The 17,345-nt window shown below is 42.0% G+C and overlaps 1 protein-coding gene across 1 annotated transcript in view; it reads left to right on the forward strand.

Annotated features, from left to right (window-relative positions):
- The first annotated feature begins 283 nt into the window (after positions 1-283).
- Grm8 (glutamate metabotropic receptor 8) overlaps positions 284-17,345 on the forward strand; it is an 805,433-nt gene continuing 788,371 nt past the window's right edge. Inside the window, exon 1 of the mRNA XM_032906859.1 lies at positions 284-847. Within this exon, the coding sequence (XP_032762750.1) occupies positions 338-847 (510 nt within the window). The 5' untranslated portion in view covers positions 284-337. The remainder of the gene's footprint in view (positions 848-17,345) is intronic.

A 17,345-nucleotide genomic window follows, 5' to 3' on the forward strand; every position in this document is an offset into this window, starting at 1 on the left:
GAATTCCCTCCCCTTTCCTTCCTCTTCTCCCCAGGAATAATTCTGCTACAGGGCTGAATTCAAGGACGCGCATTGTTGACCTCATCCCAACATCAGAACCTCAGATGTTCTTCTAATTTATTTGCGAGCCAGCTTTACGTGGGAATAAACTTGAACGGAGGGGGTCTCTAGGAAGTTCACTGTGAAGTTCAAATCAAGAAAACTCGCTGAAATCCCCAAAGCCTTCCCCCATGGGCCCTGATGGTAGCCTCCAGAAGGTGCAGCCTCAGGTGGTCCCCCTTCTTCTGTGGCAAGAATAAACTTCCGGTTGCTGACTGCAATACCACCCGTGGAGAAAATGGTATGCGAGGGAAAGCGCTTAGCCTCTTGCCCTTGCTTCTTCCTCTTGACTGCCAAGTTCTACTGGATCCTCACAATGATGCAAAGAACTCACAGCCAAGAGTATGCCCATTCCATCCGGGTGGATGGGGACATCATTTTGGGGGGTCTTTTCCCTGTTCATGCCAAGGGAGAAAGAGGGGTGCCTTGTGGGGAGCTGAAGAAGGAAAAGGGGATCCACAGACTTGAGGCCATGCTTTATGCAATCGACCAGATTAACAAAGACCCTGATCTCCTCTCCAATATCACTCTGGGGGTCCGGATCCTTGACACGTGTTCCAGGGACACCTACGCTTTGGAGCAGTCACTGACCTTCGTGCAGGCACTGATAGAGAAAGATGCGTCTGACGTGAAGTGTGCTAATGGAGATCCGCCCATATTCACCAAGCCCGACAAGATTTCTGGCGTCATAGGTGCTGCAGCAAGCTCTGTGTCCATCATGGTGGCTAACATTTTAAGACTATTTAAGGTAGGTAAAGACGTTGCCTATTTAACTGTTGTGAAAGAATCGGCAATCTTGGTGACTCCGATTGTGGGTTAAAGAAGAGAGTGGCGATGAAGATACCCATAAGCAATATGTTGCCAGATTCCTCACGTAGGGCATTCTGGGCTTGTGTTTCTACCAGTGACACTTTAGTTCCTTCAGTTATGATTAAATGCATTAATCCTGATTGTGTCCTTCCAAAGAGAATGTTGGTAAGTTCTGTGAAGCGTTTGGTCCTTGTCACCATGCGCTAACCTCCTCAGGGAGGCTCACTTTAAGTCAAAGCAAGTACCTTTAGACAACCATAGCACATTTATCAAGCAGAACACTTCCTCTTTACCTGAGGAACATGTGAAATAATTTACTTGGTGAAACTTCTTCAAGGTGGGATGCTCTGTTATGACAAAAATTCCTGTGTGAAGAAACAGTATTTATTGCTAATGTGTAGAAGGGAGTGACACTCTAGGAGATAAGATGGCCATAAAGTTGTCAGGCTTATTGTAACTCGGATAGAGCAGAACCTCATTAATTCAGAACACTGTGATGCAGACTGGAAATATAATTACATATAATTCTTATTGAGTTAATAGTTCAAATTTGCCAGGAAAGAAATCAAGACATTTTGATTTAGGTTTGATGATCTATTATCTGTACACTTTATAATATTGACTAAAGTTGCCAATATAAAATAATATATGTGAAAACACTTTGAAAGTAAAAAGTACCATGAAAATAAAGTTATTGTAACTCACCATTTTTATTAACTTTCTCATCTTATTTATTAATTCCATTATGTAGTCTTTTGAAATAGACATGATTTTTTAAATTGAAAATACTTTTCACTCTGATTTCTTACTCATTGGGACTTAGCTTTTCCAACTGAACCTGAATTAATGAGGCTTCATTTTATATTATGAAAAACTAGTCCTATGCATACAGATTTTACGTTGGACTGGTGACAGAGTGGCAAAAATGAACAAAGCGATGGAAAACTTAAAAAAAAAAAAAGGATGAAAGGGATTGACTCAAAGGCTTTCTGGCCTGGGAAGATGTCTTGGGGGACAATCTAGCTCGGCCTAGGTCTCACTGGAATCCTCTCTGTAACGTTCCCCAAGAGGTCCCACAGCCTCTGCATGAATCTGCTTCATTCAGAGACGGAATGCTAAGCGGTGGTTTAATGGCTGTTTTCAGATTGATGACACTGCATCAAATGAGGAGATTGCTCTCAGTGTCTCACAGATGCCTCTTGTGTCTAAGGCATTTTGAAGAAGCACAAAGAGGCCCCAGGGAGCATGGGAGACACTTTAGCAAGACATTAGAAGAATCTCCAGGCCGTGGGAGGACTTGATGAGAACTGGCAGCCACAGGTCTCTCACTCTCCATCTCTGCGAACCTTCAAGGGATCCTAGGTAGTTGTAAATGGTGCCACTAGGGATGGGTGCTTGCTCTCTTGCAGAGGCAAGGCTCAGAGCCAGAGCCAGAGTCCTTCAGGATCCTCCCCCACCTATAGGCTCTGGGGCTCTTCCTCGGACTTCCGATTCCTGCCTCATGCTGTTATGCTGTTCATGGCTACAGTGCAGACCAGCCACCCCAGCCTTCTCCTCTCTCCTCACTTGTTTTCAATATCAACCAATCGGACACCCCAAAGCTCCCAGGGACTAAATCACCAACCAAAGAGTACACATGGAGGGACCCATGGCTCCAGCTGCATATGTAGCATTGGACGGCCTTATCTGGCATCAATGAGAGGGCAGCCCCTTGGTCCTGTGGAGGCTAGATGACCCAGCCTAAGGGAATGCTAGGGCGCTGAGGTGGGAATGAGTACGCAAATGGGAGAGCACCCTCACAGAGGCAGGGGGAATGGGGAGGGAATAAAGAGTTTGTGGAGGGGACACTGGGAAGAGAAATAACATTTGAAATGTAAATAAATAAAATAACCAAAACAAACAAACAACCCCCCCCTGAAAAAAAATTTTCTTGAGTTCCTAACCCAGTGATTGTGGTTAAGACAAATCTACTATTAGAAATGAGGAAAGTCCTCATGATGATTTCCTCCATTATGGAATCTTCTCTGTATATATTAATTACTGTTCCTATCATCCCATTTTTTTTTTTTTTTTTTTTTGTAGTCTGGTCCCCCTCTCCCCCAAAGCACACAAGGATTTGAAGAGTTGGCTGGAGGAGACATAGATTCTTATCTGAGATGGTCAGGTTTATTTATGCTATTTTTAGTCACAGAATGAACTTATCTCTAAGACAGTGAAAACACTAATTCTACATTAGGTTGTTGGTTTCTTTAGTGAGAAAAGGCAGGTGAGACGTGCTGTCGGCACTTGGTTGTCACCCTTGATTCCTAGGTTGCTGAAGCCACCTAAAGGCAAGAGGGGAGGCTTTCTTTTGATAAAGCTGAGTCTTGCCTGTCTCTGCTTGGTTCTCCTCCTCTCATTAGACGATTATTTTGAGATTTTATTTGACGGAGTGGATCGTTCTCTGTCCTTTAAACAAAAGGGTTCCAGAGCATCTCCAGAGAGACAGTTGCCTGCATACACTAGAGCTTCCCTGGATACCCCTTGATGGGCATGTCGGGCCGAGGTCAACTTTAGCCAGAAGAGGGCAGTGAGTGTGGTAGATGACCTTAATACTGTCATTGCGCTGGCACAGAGGGACATTATCCTAAATATTTTACTAGATTTGAAAAAAGTTGATCTCATTCGAAAGTCACCCAGCAAAGGGTGTGTGTAGATACTCACCCCACCTTCCAGCCAGATCTGAAGCACAAGAATGCAAATTAGACAATTTCAGCTTCTGTTGTTGCCTCCATTCAGACTGTTGTGGTTTATATGCAACCGTCAGCTTGCACTTCAGAGTGACCGTAATTAGGAGATAATGGCGGCTGCTCATGGGAAGGAAAATGGCCAGCTTTAGTGTGGATGCCTTCTGCTTACGTTCACATGCCAGGACCGACGTGAACTACTGTCACAGTCATCAAAGGAATGATTAACAAATTATTACATTAGAGATTGAGATATGCTTTCATTTTTGAAAAATATATTAATTTTCTTAAGGCAATGCTAAGATGAGCTGAGCGGAAGCAAGCGAATCTGGGGCCTTTTGTAGCCCTGCAGCACAACACGTGACCCACAGACCGCGATACACAGAAATCCATGTGTCAAACTTAACTCCTCGTGATCCTGGAGGCAAGAGGTGTTGTTCCATCTGGGTTACTCTTATCAAATCTCTGAAGCAAATGAGAAAACTCAGGCCCTTAACTAAGAGGAGAGCTAGAGAGGAAGTCAGAGCCAGGTCGTTCCTGGAAACAGGAAATGCCTATTCACCACCGAGTTACCACTGGAGGGAGGTTCTCAGTCTGAGGGGAGCTCCAGCTTTGCCACTGTTCTCATACCTCCCAAGGAGAGTTTTTAACTTCAGGGCCTGTGAATAAGTACAATTTTTTTTTTTTTTTTTTTGCTATTTTTTTTTTTTTTTTCTGTTTTCACCAAGTGGAGTGACAGTGACTCAACATCTGTCAGATATGTTGGGATTGGAGGTAATCTTGAAAGTCATAGAATCAAATTTTTAATGCTTTGAACTTTACAGAAACACCACTATGTACACACTCGTGTGCATGCACACACACACACACACACACACACACACACACACACACACACGCCTGTGCCCGCGCCAATATTATGCAGAGTGGTTGTCTAGGTGACCTCTATGGCAAGTTAATAGGTTTAGATGATGTGTAATTGTGAAGTAGCAGAGTTCCCTTAGGTTCAAAGGTATAAATGACATATCTAGGATTCTGAATCTTTGAAAAATTCAGTGAAGATGGGGATGTGAAGAATCATCAAAATCAGGGGTCTTTTGGAAACTTTAACCGAGACGCCTAGAACTGAAATTTGTTTGTTTATGAAAAGCTCAAGTAGTTTTCTTTCCCTGGAACATTTCTCATCCCTTTTGAAGGGGAGGAAATCAATTTCTCAAAACACTAAATGTATGTCTTACTTGGAGTAAAGATTGAGCTTTCTAGGTTAAAGGTGACACATTGCTACTGGAGTAACTCACATTAATGTCCACAAAGACACATGGGTTACAAGAGGACAGTGTCAGACACAATTTCTCTTTCCTCTCTTTGGCCAGTTAGCTTTACCTGGATTGTTAATTTTCCTTTCTTGAAGAATAGGGCTCAGATAGCCTGTGGTGTATCCTTCTAAAGCAATCAAGTGAAATGTTAGCAAAAGTTATTTGCGTGTGAATTTCTCCACATGTGGGTTTGTGCTAGTTATAAATGACTAAAATTGATCTTCATGTTAAGTCAATGAAATACAGAGAGCTGTCTCATTCTTCTGCAAGTCTTGGTCTACTTTACAATGTTTTTGAAGACATAGTTTCCTCGTAGAGACTCAGTTCTACCAACGGCTAAAGCCATGTGTCCTGTGAGTTATTTATCGCACACAATGGTTTTTTATTAACTGTAAACAGTGAACAATAAATTTGCCATATGTAGGCTCATCTAGTTAGGATGGATGGATAAATGAGCATTCTCAATAAACTCTGTAGGAGGGAGCATTTTGTGCAAATCTTGTTAGTCAATAAATAGACAATGGGGTTTGCAAGGTCGATTCCATCACACAGTCTTTTGTTTTGAAGCAACTTTGCTTGAGAAAAAGCCCCTCCTCTTTTTTGTGTGTGTGTGTGTGCATGTAAGTTTGTGTGTATGTGTGTGTGTGTGTGTGTGTGTGTACCTATATATAACATGTTCAGATACATCATATTTTAAGTGGTTTGTTTAATTGATTTCCACCTTCAACTAATAATTTAAACCTCAAAAAGTTCAAATAACCCATGGGTTAACAATGGAGTTACCATGGGGTTAGCATTGGCATTACCATGGGTTATTTCTAGGAATTACTGGCAGTTTGTTAAAGTTATACCTCACTTCCAACCAAATCAAAATGTATACAAATTCAGATATCTAGATATTGTTTGCTTTAGGAAGAATTTATTAGTATTTGTGTTTGAACACTATTATATCCCTATTCAAAATAATGGCTTAAATGTTACTTGATTTACATATAACTTTTCAGCTATGTCTACTACATAAAATATAACACAGCTATTAGGAGACTTTCTTGGCTACTCTCAACCACACTGCATGTTTTTTAGATCTTGTGGACATTGACTTCTTTTTTTTTTTTAATTTTTTTTTTTTTTTTTTTTTTTTTTTTTTAATTTTTTTATTAACTTGAGTATTTCTTATTTACATTTCGAAGTGTTATTCCCTTTCCGGTTTCAGCCAACCTTCCCTAACCCCTCCCCTCCCCTTCTTTATGGGTGTTCCCCCTCCCCATCCCCCCCCCCATTGCCGCCCTCCCCCCCACAATCCCCTTCACTGGGGGTTCAGTCTTAGCAGGACCAAGGGCTTCCCCTTCCACTGGTGATCTTACTAGGATATTCATTGCTACCTATGAGGTCAGAGTCCAGGATCAGTCCATGTATAGTCTTTGGGTAGTGGCTTAGTCCCTGGAAGCTCTGGTTGCTTGGCATTGTTGTTCATATGAGGTCTCAAGCCCCTTCAAGTTCTTCCAGTCCTTTCTCTGATTCCTTCAACGGGGGTCCTATTCTCAGTTCAGTGGTTTGCTGCTGGCATTCGCCTCTGTATTTGCTGTATTCTGGCTGTGTCTCTCAGGAGAGATCTACATCCGGCTCCTGTCGGTCTGCACTTCTTTGCTTCATCCATCTTGTCTAATTGGGTGGCTGTATATGTATGGGCCACATGTGGGGCAGGCTCTGAATGGGTGTTCCTTCTGCCTCTGTTTTAATCTTTGCCTCTCTCTTCCCTGCCAAGGGTATTCTTGTTCCCCTTTTAAAGAAGGAGCGAAGCATTCGCATTTTGATCATCTGGCTTGAGTTTCATGTGTTCTGTACATCTAGGGTAATTCAAGCATTTGGGCTAATAGCCTCTTATCAATGAGTGCATACCATGTGTGTTTCTCTGTGATTGGGTTACCTCACTCAGGATGATATTTTCTAGTTTCATCCATTTGCCTATGAATTTCATAAAGTCATTGTTTTTGATAGCTGTTTTTGATTCATTTTGTAGATGTACCACATTTTCTGTATCCATTCCTCTGTTGAAGGGCATCTGGGTTCTTTCCAGCTTCTGGCTATTATATATAAGGCTGCTATGAACATAGTGGAGCATGTGTCTTTGTTATATGTTGGGGCATCTTTTGGGTATATGACCAAGAGAGGTATAGCTGGGTCCTCAGGTAGTTCAATGTCCAATTTTCTGAGGAACCTCCAGATTGATTTCCAGAATGGTTGTACCAGTCTGCAATCCCACCAACAATGGAGGAGTGTTCCCCTTTCTCCACATCCTCGCCAGCATTTGCTGTCACCTGAGTTTTTGATCTTAGCCATTCTCACTGGTGTGAGGTGAAATCTCAGGGTTGTTTTGATTTGCATTTCCCTTATGACTAACGATGTTGAACATTTCTTTAGGTGTTTCTCGGCCATTCGGCATTCCTCAGCTGTGAATTCTTTGTTTAGCTCTGAACCCCATTTTTTAATAGGGTTATTTGTTTCCCTGCGGTCTAACTTCTTGAGTTCTTTGTATATTTTGGATATAAGGCCTCTATCTGTTGTAGGATTGGTAAAGATCTTTTCCCAATCTGTTGGTTGCCGTTTTGTCCTAACCACAGTGTCTTTTGCCTTACAGAAGCTTTGCAGTTTTATGAGATCCCATTTGTCGATTCTTGATCTTAGAGCATAAGCCATTGGTGTTCTGTTCAGGAAATTTTTTCCAGTGCCCATGTGTTCGAGATGCTTCCCTAGTTTTTCTTCTATTAGTTTAAGTGTATCTGGTTAGATGTGGAGGTCCTTGATCCACTTGGACTTAAGCTTTGTACAGGGTGATAAGCATGGATCGATCTGCATTCTTCTACATGTTGACCTCCAGTTGAACCAGCACCATTTGCTGAAAATGCTATCTTTTTTTTTTTTTTTTTTCCATTGGATGGTTTTGGCTCCTTTGTCAAAAATCAAGTGCCCATAGGTGTGTGGGTTCATTTCTGGGTCTTCAATTCTGTTCCATTGGTCTATCTGTCTGTCTCTGTACCAATACCATGCAGTTTTTATCACTATTGCTCTGTAATACTGCTTGAGTTCAGGGATAGTGATTCCCCCTGAAGTCCTTTTATTGTTGAGGATAGTTTTAGCTATCCTGGGTTTTTTGTTATTCCAGATGAATTTGCAAATTGTTCTGTCTAACTCTTTGAAGAATTGGATTGGTATTTTGATGGGGATTGCATTGAATCTGTAGATCGCTTTTGGTAAAATGGCCATTTTTACTATATTAATCCTGCCCATCCGTGAAGCTCCTCCTCTTTAGAGGGAGCGGATGGACACTCTCTTACGCACTTCAGATATGTAGCAGTGAGATCTATGACCCACGCAGACTCGTTAAAGCCTCTCCTCAAAACCATTTAGGAACTACCATCCCCCTCCACTCCAGGACAAAGGCTTACCTTTGCTCTGAAAAATCTTTGAGAGATGGCTCAGTGGTTAAGAGCACTGACCATTCTTCCAGAGGGTCTGAGTTCAATTCCCAGCCAGCACAGGATGGCTAACAATCATCTGTAATGGGATCTGATGGCTGATTCTGGTGTGTCTGAAGAGAGTGACAGTGTACGCACATACATAATGTAAATAAAATCTTAAAAAACGTCTTTGAGCTTTGCTTGGCTAGGTTAAAAGAGAAACAGCCTATACTCTCTCTTGGCATTTATTCCACACTGCTGTGGTTGTTTATCTTTCTGTATCCTCCTTTATAGAGGCATTAAGGGAATGGGATCCATTTCTGTGTCCTTGGCTACCGTATTTCTAGCCCCTAGTCTCACCCTCATACATGTGAATGGATGAATGAATGAATGACTTTATCAACCATCCCAATCCCAGACACTGGAAATAGTATTTAATTAAATAAGAAAATGAAAAATCAAGTCTTATCTTCTGTGTATGCTCTTAGGAAAAGAAATAGAAGGAAGAGTAAAAGGAGAAAGAAGAAAGTGGTGGTTTTTGAGTTTCTATTTCCCATGCTTCCTTACAGCCCTGCGTATTCACCTCGTCTTTAGATAGACTCTTAAAATTGAAAATTAACCAACTAATATACAGGAGTGCATTCCCATTTTGGAAGATTTAAGCAACAAGTACTAGTCTGAAATGGAAAGAGTCCACTTCCTAGCACATCTATTAATAAAATGACACACGCAGACGTGATTTTATTTATAGATATGCCTTATGACTTTTTTTCCACTTAATATATGTAGGCGAGACTTCTCTGTTGGTTAATGCAGGTCTGCCGCAGTAATTCTCAATTCTGAAAGTCAGAATTACCTGGATAGACGAATGCTCAAATTCTTACCGAATACCAAAGAAGTTGGGCAAAGGCCAATTCATAAATCTTAGAATGTTTCCAGGGGATTCTGTGTTGGTTTAGGATTGGGAAGTTACAAGTTTTTGCCCTCTGTTTTAGTGGCTGGTGGATTTTAACTATGGTTAGACAATCACTTATTTTTTTTACAAATCCCCAATAGGGAAGTAATCAGAGATTGTTGCTTTTTATTTCATTTGAAAAGGTTGTAACAACACCAGGACCTCACCCAAACACTGTTAGCTCTAGAGGAGAGTTTTGCATTATGGAACCCTTTCTTGCACCAACAAAGAGGCGCATCAGGAGTAACCAAGCCCATCTCTCTGTAAGGCTGTCTCGTCTATATGGTGCAGATACGTAATCACAGACCAAGGCTCTTCCCAACACTCAATAACTTAGAACCAGTGTCCTGGTCCTGTCTAGCAGACATGTTTCCTGCTTTGTGGAATGGATTTAAAAATCTGTTTCTAAGCTCGGTGAATTTAAATCTTCTTTTACTTTTCTGGGGCCCCAAATAGCCTGAAATCCTACAGTGAGTACTGAGGACACCGTAAGAGCTTACTTAGCGGTTAACGCCTGTCTTTTGGGCTCTTTGGGCAATGAGGATGTTTTAAAAGTAGTGAAGGGAGAGGCATTCTGAGCAAACGGCTTGTGATTAGATAAAATGCTACTTTTTAAATTCTTTATTTAAGAAGTGGTCTGCAAACTTTTCTAGAAAAAGTTAGAATAGAGATAAATAGTAAATAAATCCGCATATGACAAGTACTTTTCTACTCTTTTTCCCTAAAGAGGACAATTTTTTGAAAAAAGTTTATTTTACAGGCTTGCTTATCTGTTGTTTGTTTATTGCCAGTTTTGGATTTACAGAAAAATTAAAGATTTCAGTGATCTGGCTTTCAGCACAGGTGTCTCTCATAGATTTTGTTTTGATTTGATTTTATTCGTTAACAACCAAAGGCTACCCCTTCTTAGAGGCTTAACCTCTGGAGGCTGTCTGGTGGCTCCGGTTCAGTGGTTCTCAAACTCAGCTTGCATGGAAATCACCCCGGGGCCTTGTTGAAACGCCCAGATTGCTGAGCCCACCTTCGGAGTTTCTGATTCAGTGGGTCCAGGAATGGTCTGAAACCTGGCATTTCTAAAAGGTTCCCAAGTTTGCTGATGTTGCTATTTCCCCAGCCCATGGTTTGAGAACCAATGCTCCACATAAATTGCACACCGGCTGACTTAGCAAGTCAAAGGATGCAAAACAGGAAGGAGAGTTAACCACCTTCTGTCTTACAGCAGCCTTTTGTCTTTTGACTCTGGCTGATCATCTCTTCCTACCTGGTTATAATCACAGCAGCAGAGGCTGCAGGGGTCTCTCTTTAATTGTGTGTTCCTTTGGAAGTTGTGTGTGTGTGAGTTTTTTTTTAAACTAACTAATGCATAGCTCAGAAGTCATGATCAGTGTCATGATCAGTGTCATGATCACTTACATATGATTTTGAAAGCAGGGTCTTCCAGATTACCGTTTTTACGCATAAGACCATAGAGAAAACTCATTTTAAGAACGTAGACTGTAAGATGTGCATTAACTGGGAGCTGAGAACAGTAAGAAGCCAAAAGGCAATGATTTGTCTCAGCTCCCAGCGATTTGTTTGCAGAAGCCATGACAGCTGCCTCCTGATTTCCATTACGCAACAGGATTGCAAGTAACACTGTGACATAGTCTCGATCACTAGAGGGTCACCAGAAGCTCTTCTCCCATGATGGGGAAAGGGCCTATCTATCCATTTAATTGCTATAACACGTAATCTGGTAAAAGAAGCAAACACCCTTTTTAGCAGCAATGGCAGGAGAGACTTTGCCTACTCCCAAGCAGTCTTAAAAATAGCAGCACATGTAACAAACGCTTGGGGAGAAGAAGGAGTCTGGGCATAGCTTTGTCCACAGGCTCCTTGATCTGCTTCCGGAATGAGCCCAGGCTTGGCAGTTTCCCTGCATTAGATCCAGAAAACCAGTAGGGATGTGTGTTCAGTGATGGCCGCGAGCGTTTTTAAATCTCTTCAGGTGCCTGCTAAGCAGCGGGAGGCTGATTTTCCTGAAGCACTAGCCTATTGGAGCCTATTGGCTGGTCGAAGCCTTAGCGAAGCCATGTTTATTTCTCCATATCTCCCACCTCACAGTGCCACACGTGGCCCTTCTGGCTTATGTGCACCATAACATTCTTACGCTACCGGCTCCGTCCTGTTTCCCCTCATCCGGGTTGAGAGAAGACTCCAGTTTTGACTAATGTTTGCATTCTTTAGTGCCTTATAACTCTAAGCATCTACATTAGGGCGATCCCATTTATTAGTGTCCTCAGGATGTTTGTGCTTACATGGCTTTCAGAACGGTCGCCGCATCCTGCTTTTGCAGAATCCTTATGTATTTGTAACGTAGATAGGATCTTTATTCTTATAACAAACTATCTATTTAAACGACAGGTTATTTTAATGACTTCTCTAGTGATACTCAGAGTCTTTAGAATAAAACAGACGATTGCGAATTAAATGGAACAAGTCGGGCTCTACAGTCAGACTTGCTGGCTTCAAAATCTGATGCTTATTAGTCGTGCGAGCATAAGCAACAGGATTAATCTCTCTACAGACAGTTCGCTTATATAGAAAAAGTTGAGAGTAATCACACTTCCTTCAGAAGGTTTTATTTGAACGCTAAAAAGACAAAGTGTAGATTCTGAAGCAAACCTCTGGTCTCCAATGAGCGCTATAAATATTTGTTATGGTGATGTTGGAGAGGAAATTATCCACTTCTGTTAGGGGTTTTGAGTTGTACATCTCATCTAGTCTCTCTGCCGTTTGTACTGACCCTGTCCTGTGAGAACAGTAGACTAGCATATAGTCATTGATCAAGAAAAAGAAAAACCAGTAGGCCAGTTGGATTTTGGCCTATGGCATGGCTACCACATGGCCAAGCCTTTCACTGGGAGCTCATTGGCTCCGTATCCAGCTAGCTGAGTTGGGAAAGTATTGTACTAGAGTCCGTGTGGTAGGCTCTGTCTTTAGTTAGGGTTTTATTGCTGTGAAAACACACCGTGACCAAGCAACTCTTATAAAAACAAGCATTTAACTGGGGCTCGCTTACAGTTTCAGAGGCTTAGTCCATTAGCATCATAGCAGGAAGCACAGGAATGCAGGCAGACACAGTGCAGAGGAAGGAGCTGGAAGCTCTATATCTTGATCAGAAGGCAGCTCGAAGAAGCCTGTCTTCCATAGGCAGCCAAGGGGAAGGTATGGATCACACGGGCAGAGTTGAGCACATATATACCAGGCCTCAAAGCCCCGCCTTACCGGTGACACACTTCCTGTAAAAGAAACTATACCTCCTCCAATAAGACATCTCCTAAAACTGCCACTTTCCATGGGGCAAACATGTTCAAATCACCACAGGCCTAAGAGTCATTTTGTTAAAGAAAAAAAAATAGCAAGCCAAGAAATGATTAGGCAATCTAAAGATAACCTTTGCTAAATTTTAATAGCATTTGGGTACTTGAGCAAAACTTCCCCTTAGGATTCAGTTTTGAATAAACAAACAAACAAACCAAAAACCAAACTCAAACAAACAACAAGTTTAAACAAAAGCAGTTTGGCTGGGCCTAGGCCTTCTTAGAACCCCAGGACTTCGGGTGGAATTGTGTGAGGGTAAGGAGCTGACTAACCCTTGGGGTGGCTGGCTGAAGTAAGCTTGTTTTGGACGTGAATTCCCTTTTTATAATTTTAATTAATTAATTTATTTTTTTACTGTGTTTGGTGTGGTGACCCAGGATTGAAATAGTAGACGCACGCTGGCCAGCAGTCGCTCTTCCTTGTTGAGGAAAGAACTCTTTTGTTGTAGAGCTGTTCTGCGTGATGCTCAACCCTGCCACCGACATCATAAGAGAAAGCACAGGAGGAGTCCAGAGGCACTCATTCTATAAGTCGTACACCTGTCAGGATGATCAGAAGGAGGCTGGAACTCAGTGTATTAAATTGTGATTTAACGTGTCACTTCTTGTTCTACCTATTTAAATGGGAATAACTAAGTTAAACATTTATTCTGCTCTGCTTAGTTGTCATTTTTGGTAAAATATGTATAATTTAGTCAAATGAAAAAGAATTTCATAGCAGAAGGGAACGTGTGTAAGCAATGCTGACTCATCTGAACTGACTAGAGTGGACCTATGTGTGCTATAGATGCACAAAGGCACAGGCAGATAATAGAAAACAGTTCCTAGTGTAAGCACTAAATTTCCATCCCGCAAAGAAAAGTAGAGTAATACAGAGAGTTGTGAGCATTTTATCCACTCATTGTTTTCTTACTCAATGGGCCAAATGGTTGATCACTGATAGGTATTCATTCAGGAGCATACATGCTACAGATGTGTGAGGGGATTCTAAGCTACCCAGCTGAGCAGACATCACTAACATGTAAAGTAATGATCTGTATTAGATGATACAATAAAGATTATTGTCATTGGGCAACCTACTGGGGTTCAGAAGAAAGTCCGACTTCACCCCAGGAAACCAAAGGTATTAGGCGAGCTATTTTAGTTAGCTGGGCTGCTCAACAGAATGACACAGACTGGGACATCTTAAATGTTTCCTACTTAGTGACCTTCGATACCTGAGAAGTGTTTATGCAACCACAGGTATGAAAGTATATAAAAGAGGTGTACAAGCCAAACACCTACCGTTAATACGCCATTAAATTTATTTTAAAGCAATTCTTTGACATATGATTTTGCATTGTAAGGTATGAAAGTCAATGTATATATCATAGGGAGGTGGATATGTTTGGTCATATTGCACAAAGATTTAAACTTTAGGTGAACACTGTAGGATGCGGAGCGTCTTCAGGGCTTTGTGGACTTGATTGATGTTTTGTAACTGTTAGTGATGAGTGGTAAGATTTGCAGAAATATTTACTACAAAACGTACAAAGGTGTGTTTACAGTCATTTCAGAAATTGTTAAAAAGTATGTTCAAAACCAAAATTCATTTAACTTTTTTTTTAAATGAAACACAAAAGGCAATACCCCCAAAACGAGAAGAAAAAAAAAAACAAAAAACAAACAAACAAACAAACAAAAAAACCAAAAAGGAAAAGAAATATGGACTCTGGACTTTCGGTCTGAACTCGTAGCTGTGCTGTGTGCTCCCAGCTGGTTTGTGCTGTGGTGTGAGGTTGATAAACTCACAGCCATTTCCCAGCAGCTGTCACTGCACACAGCCTCTGGCTTAGGTGGGGTAGAGCTTTGTGCTCGCTTCCCCATTTCCGCGCCGAACACCCAACTGTCTATATGGGTGCTGGGATTTGAACTTAGGCCTGCAGGTTTGCATGACAAGCACTTTTACATTAAAGCCATCTCTTCAACCTCTCCCCAGCAATTTAAAATAAGGAAACCAACCAACCAACAAATCCCCCCTCCCCCGCCCCGGCAAACATTCTAACACCATAAACGCAGTCCAAAGGTATACGTGCGTGGTGCTTTGTGCTCGAGATTGATAGCAGGGAACAATGAAAAGCCTCGTTTTCATAGTTTACAAGAGCAGATAACTGTATATGGGCTTAAAAAGTGCTGCGGTTTATCACGTACAATAGTCTTGAGTCTGAGCCAAGGTGCGTGGGGCTGGATGGCGGTAGCTGATCTGACGGCGTGTGAGCTGGAATGTTTGGGGCTGGATGGTGGTGGCTCACGTGACAGCGTGTGTAGAGCTAAGTGTACACCACATGTTCAGAACCAAAGACGTGGTGGGAGCTGCGACAGAGCAAGGCGAGTCCTTCCAGAAACACCTTGGGTGTTACTACGTGTGATTTTGATTAACTTTTACCTCCTTCATGTTTAGAAACCTCTTATGTTGCCATTTTTCCCCCAATCCCCAACATTTAGTTATACGGGTTGTGCAACCCAGAGATTAGGAAGGTACGCCATAGAATGGCTGGTGTACACAGGAGAACTCCGGTGGAGTTTAAGGAAGGCGATCTCAAACCCGGGAGATCTCTGGAAGCGTATTGAACCTAAAATCAAAATGTTTGTGTTTTTCATTTGCCATGCGACCCTCATTGCTCTTGGATTATTCTCGTTAATCACAGATACAGAGCAGTCTCAGTCAGGGCTTCTATTCCTGCACATCATGATCAAGAAGCAAGTTGGGGAGGAAAGGGTTTATTCAGCTTACACTTCCACATTGCTGATCATCACCAAAGGAAGTCAGGACTGGAACTCAAACAGGTCAGGAAGCAGGAGCTGCTGCAGAGGCCATGAGGGATGTTACTTACTGGCTTGCTTCTTCTGGCTTGCTCAGCTTGCTCTTTTACAGAACCCAGGACTACCAGCCCAGGGATGGCACTGCCCACAATGGGCTGGGTCCTCCCAGCATGATCACTAATTGAGACAATGTTACAGCTGGATCTCATGGAGGCATTTCATCGAGGGAGGCTCCTTTCTCTGTGATAACTCCAACTTGTGTCAAGTTGACACACAAAACTAGCCAGACAACAGCTCACTGTTCAAAGAGAAACTAAACACACCGTCAGTGAGCTGATTTCACTCACGCTCTTCTCATAGGAGAGCCAGCCCGGCAGGGATCACTGCTCTTTCTGCATTGCTCTTGAGATTCACTGTAAACACCCTATTTTGTCACTCCGTCATAGATCCCATAAGGGAAGGTTTTTGAGGAACCAGCAAAGTTTTGATTGGAAAGCATTTAAAGTGTTTGGAAATAGGATCTGCATTGAAACGGCATAAAGGATTATTTTTCTTGTTAATGCTGTAGTTTTGCTTTGTAACTTCCGCTCTCATAACCAGGCCCACTGAAATGGGAGGTATTTTGCCATCTTTGAAACCACAGGGGTGGAATTTCAAACTCTTGGAGTTTTTCCCCCTTTTGCCTGTAGAAGGAAGATACTGTAAATTCCATTTTAAAAAAAAAAGTTCGGATTCCTTTATATCATTGATATTCATGCAGCTGAAGCATCAAGTGAGTTTTGGCTGGCGTATAAATTAATATTTACAGGTAAAACCTTGTTGAAAATAAAATAGATTAAGTGGAGAATATTTTTCCCACAGCTTCCTTCTCCAACGAAAATGAAATAACTCTGCACCATGCCTCTGCTGAATGCCCCATCTGTCAGCTGCACACAGATCTGAGCCTGTAACATCTCAGGAGTGTTTGGGGCCAGAGCTTCATGTGAAGCTGGGGTAGTGGTGTGCGTGAGTAAGCGCCCACTGGGAGAACCGGCGGTTAGGAATTTAGAGTCACTTTTACCTTTAAATAGTTCTCGACTATAGGATTCTAAAATGAAAACTTGTATCATTGGATTCTAATTCCAATCTCCGCTGATCAATATTACATATAGCACACAAGTTTTTTCTTTTCTTTTTTAATGTATTCACTTTACATCCAGATTCCTGCACCCCCCCCTCCCACAGTCCCTTCTCCCATGCCCTATGCATCCTCTGAGAGGGCGGAGGACACCCTGGTTATCCCCTGATCTTGGCACATCAAGCTCTGCGGGGCTAGGAACATCCTCTCCCACTGTGGCCAGCCAAGGCAGCCCAGCTAGAAGAACAGATCCCACGTATAGGCAACAGCTTTTGGGAGGGCCCCCATTCTAGCTGTTCTGGACCTACTTGAAGACTGAGCTGTGTATCTGCTACATATAGCACGCAACAACTTTTAAAAAGACATGAAATCAAGGATTCTAAAATAAAGGCTATAGGGTCAATGGATAAATATTATTATGGCATATTTAAAAATCTCAGGATGATCAAGCTAATTATTAATATTTTAATTCAAAATAGTATGAATCTGGGTTTGGATGCAAAACGAATATAAAACCAATAAATAGTAAGTACAGGCTACACGAAGGGAAGTGCTTCTGAAGGATCTGCCCATGTAGAAACTTGTCATCAGGAGGGCACACAGTTTTGCCTTGCGCTTTGTTTCAAACAACTCAAAATTAAGTTCAGTGGAGTTGTATAGTTATTTTAAATATGATGCTTTAGGCCCAGTATTGTCCATG

Source organism: Rattus rattus, chromosome 6 (genome assembly GCF_011064425.1).
Source record: "Rattus rattus isolate New Zealand chromosome 6, Rrattus_CSIRO_v1, whole genome shotgun sequence".
Classification (NCBI taxonomy): domain Eukaryota; kingdom Metazoa; phylum Chordata; class Mammalia; order Rodentia; family Muridae; genus Rattus; species Rattus rattus.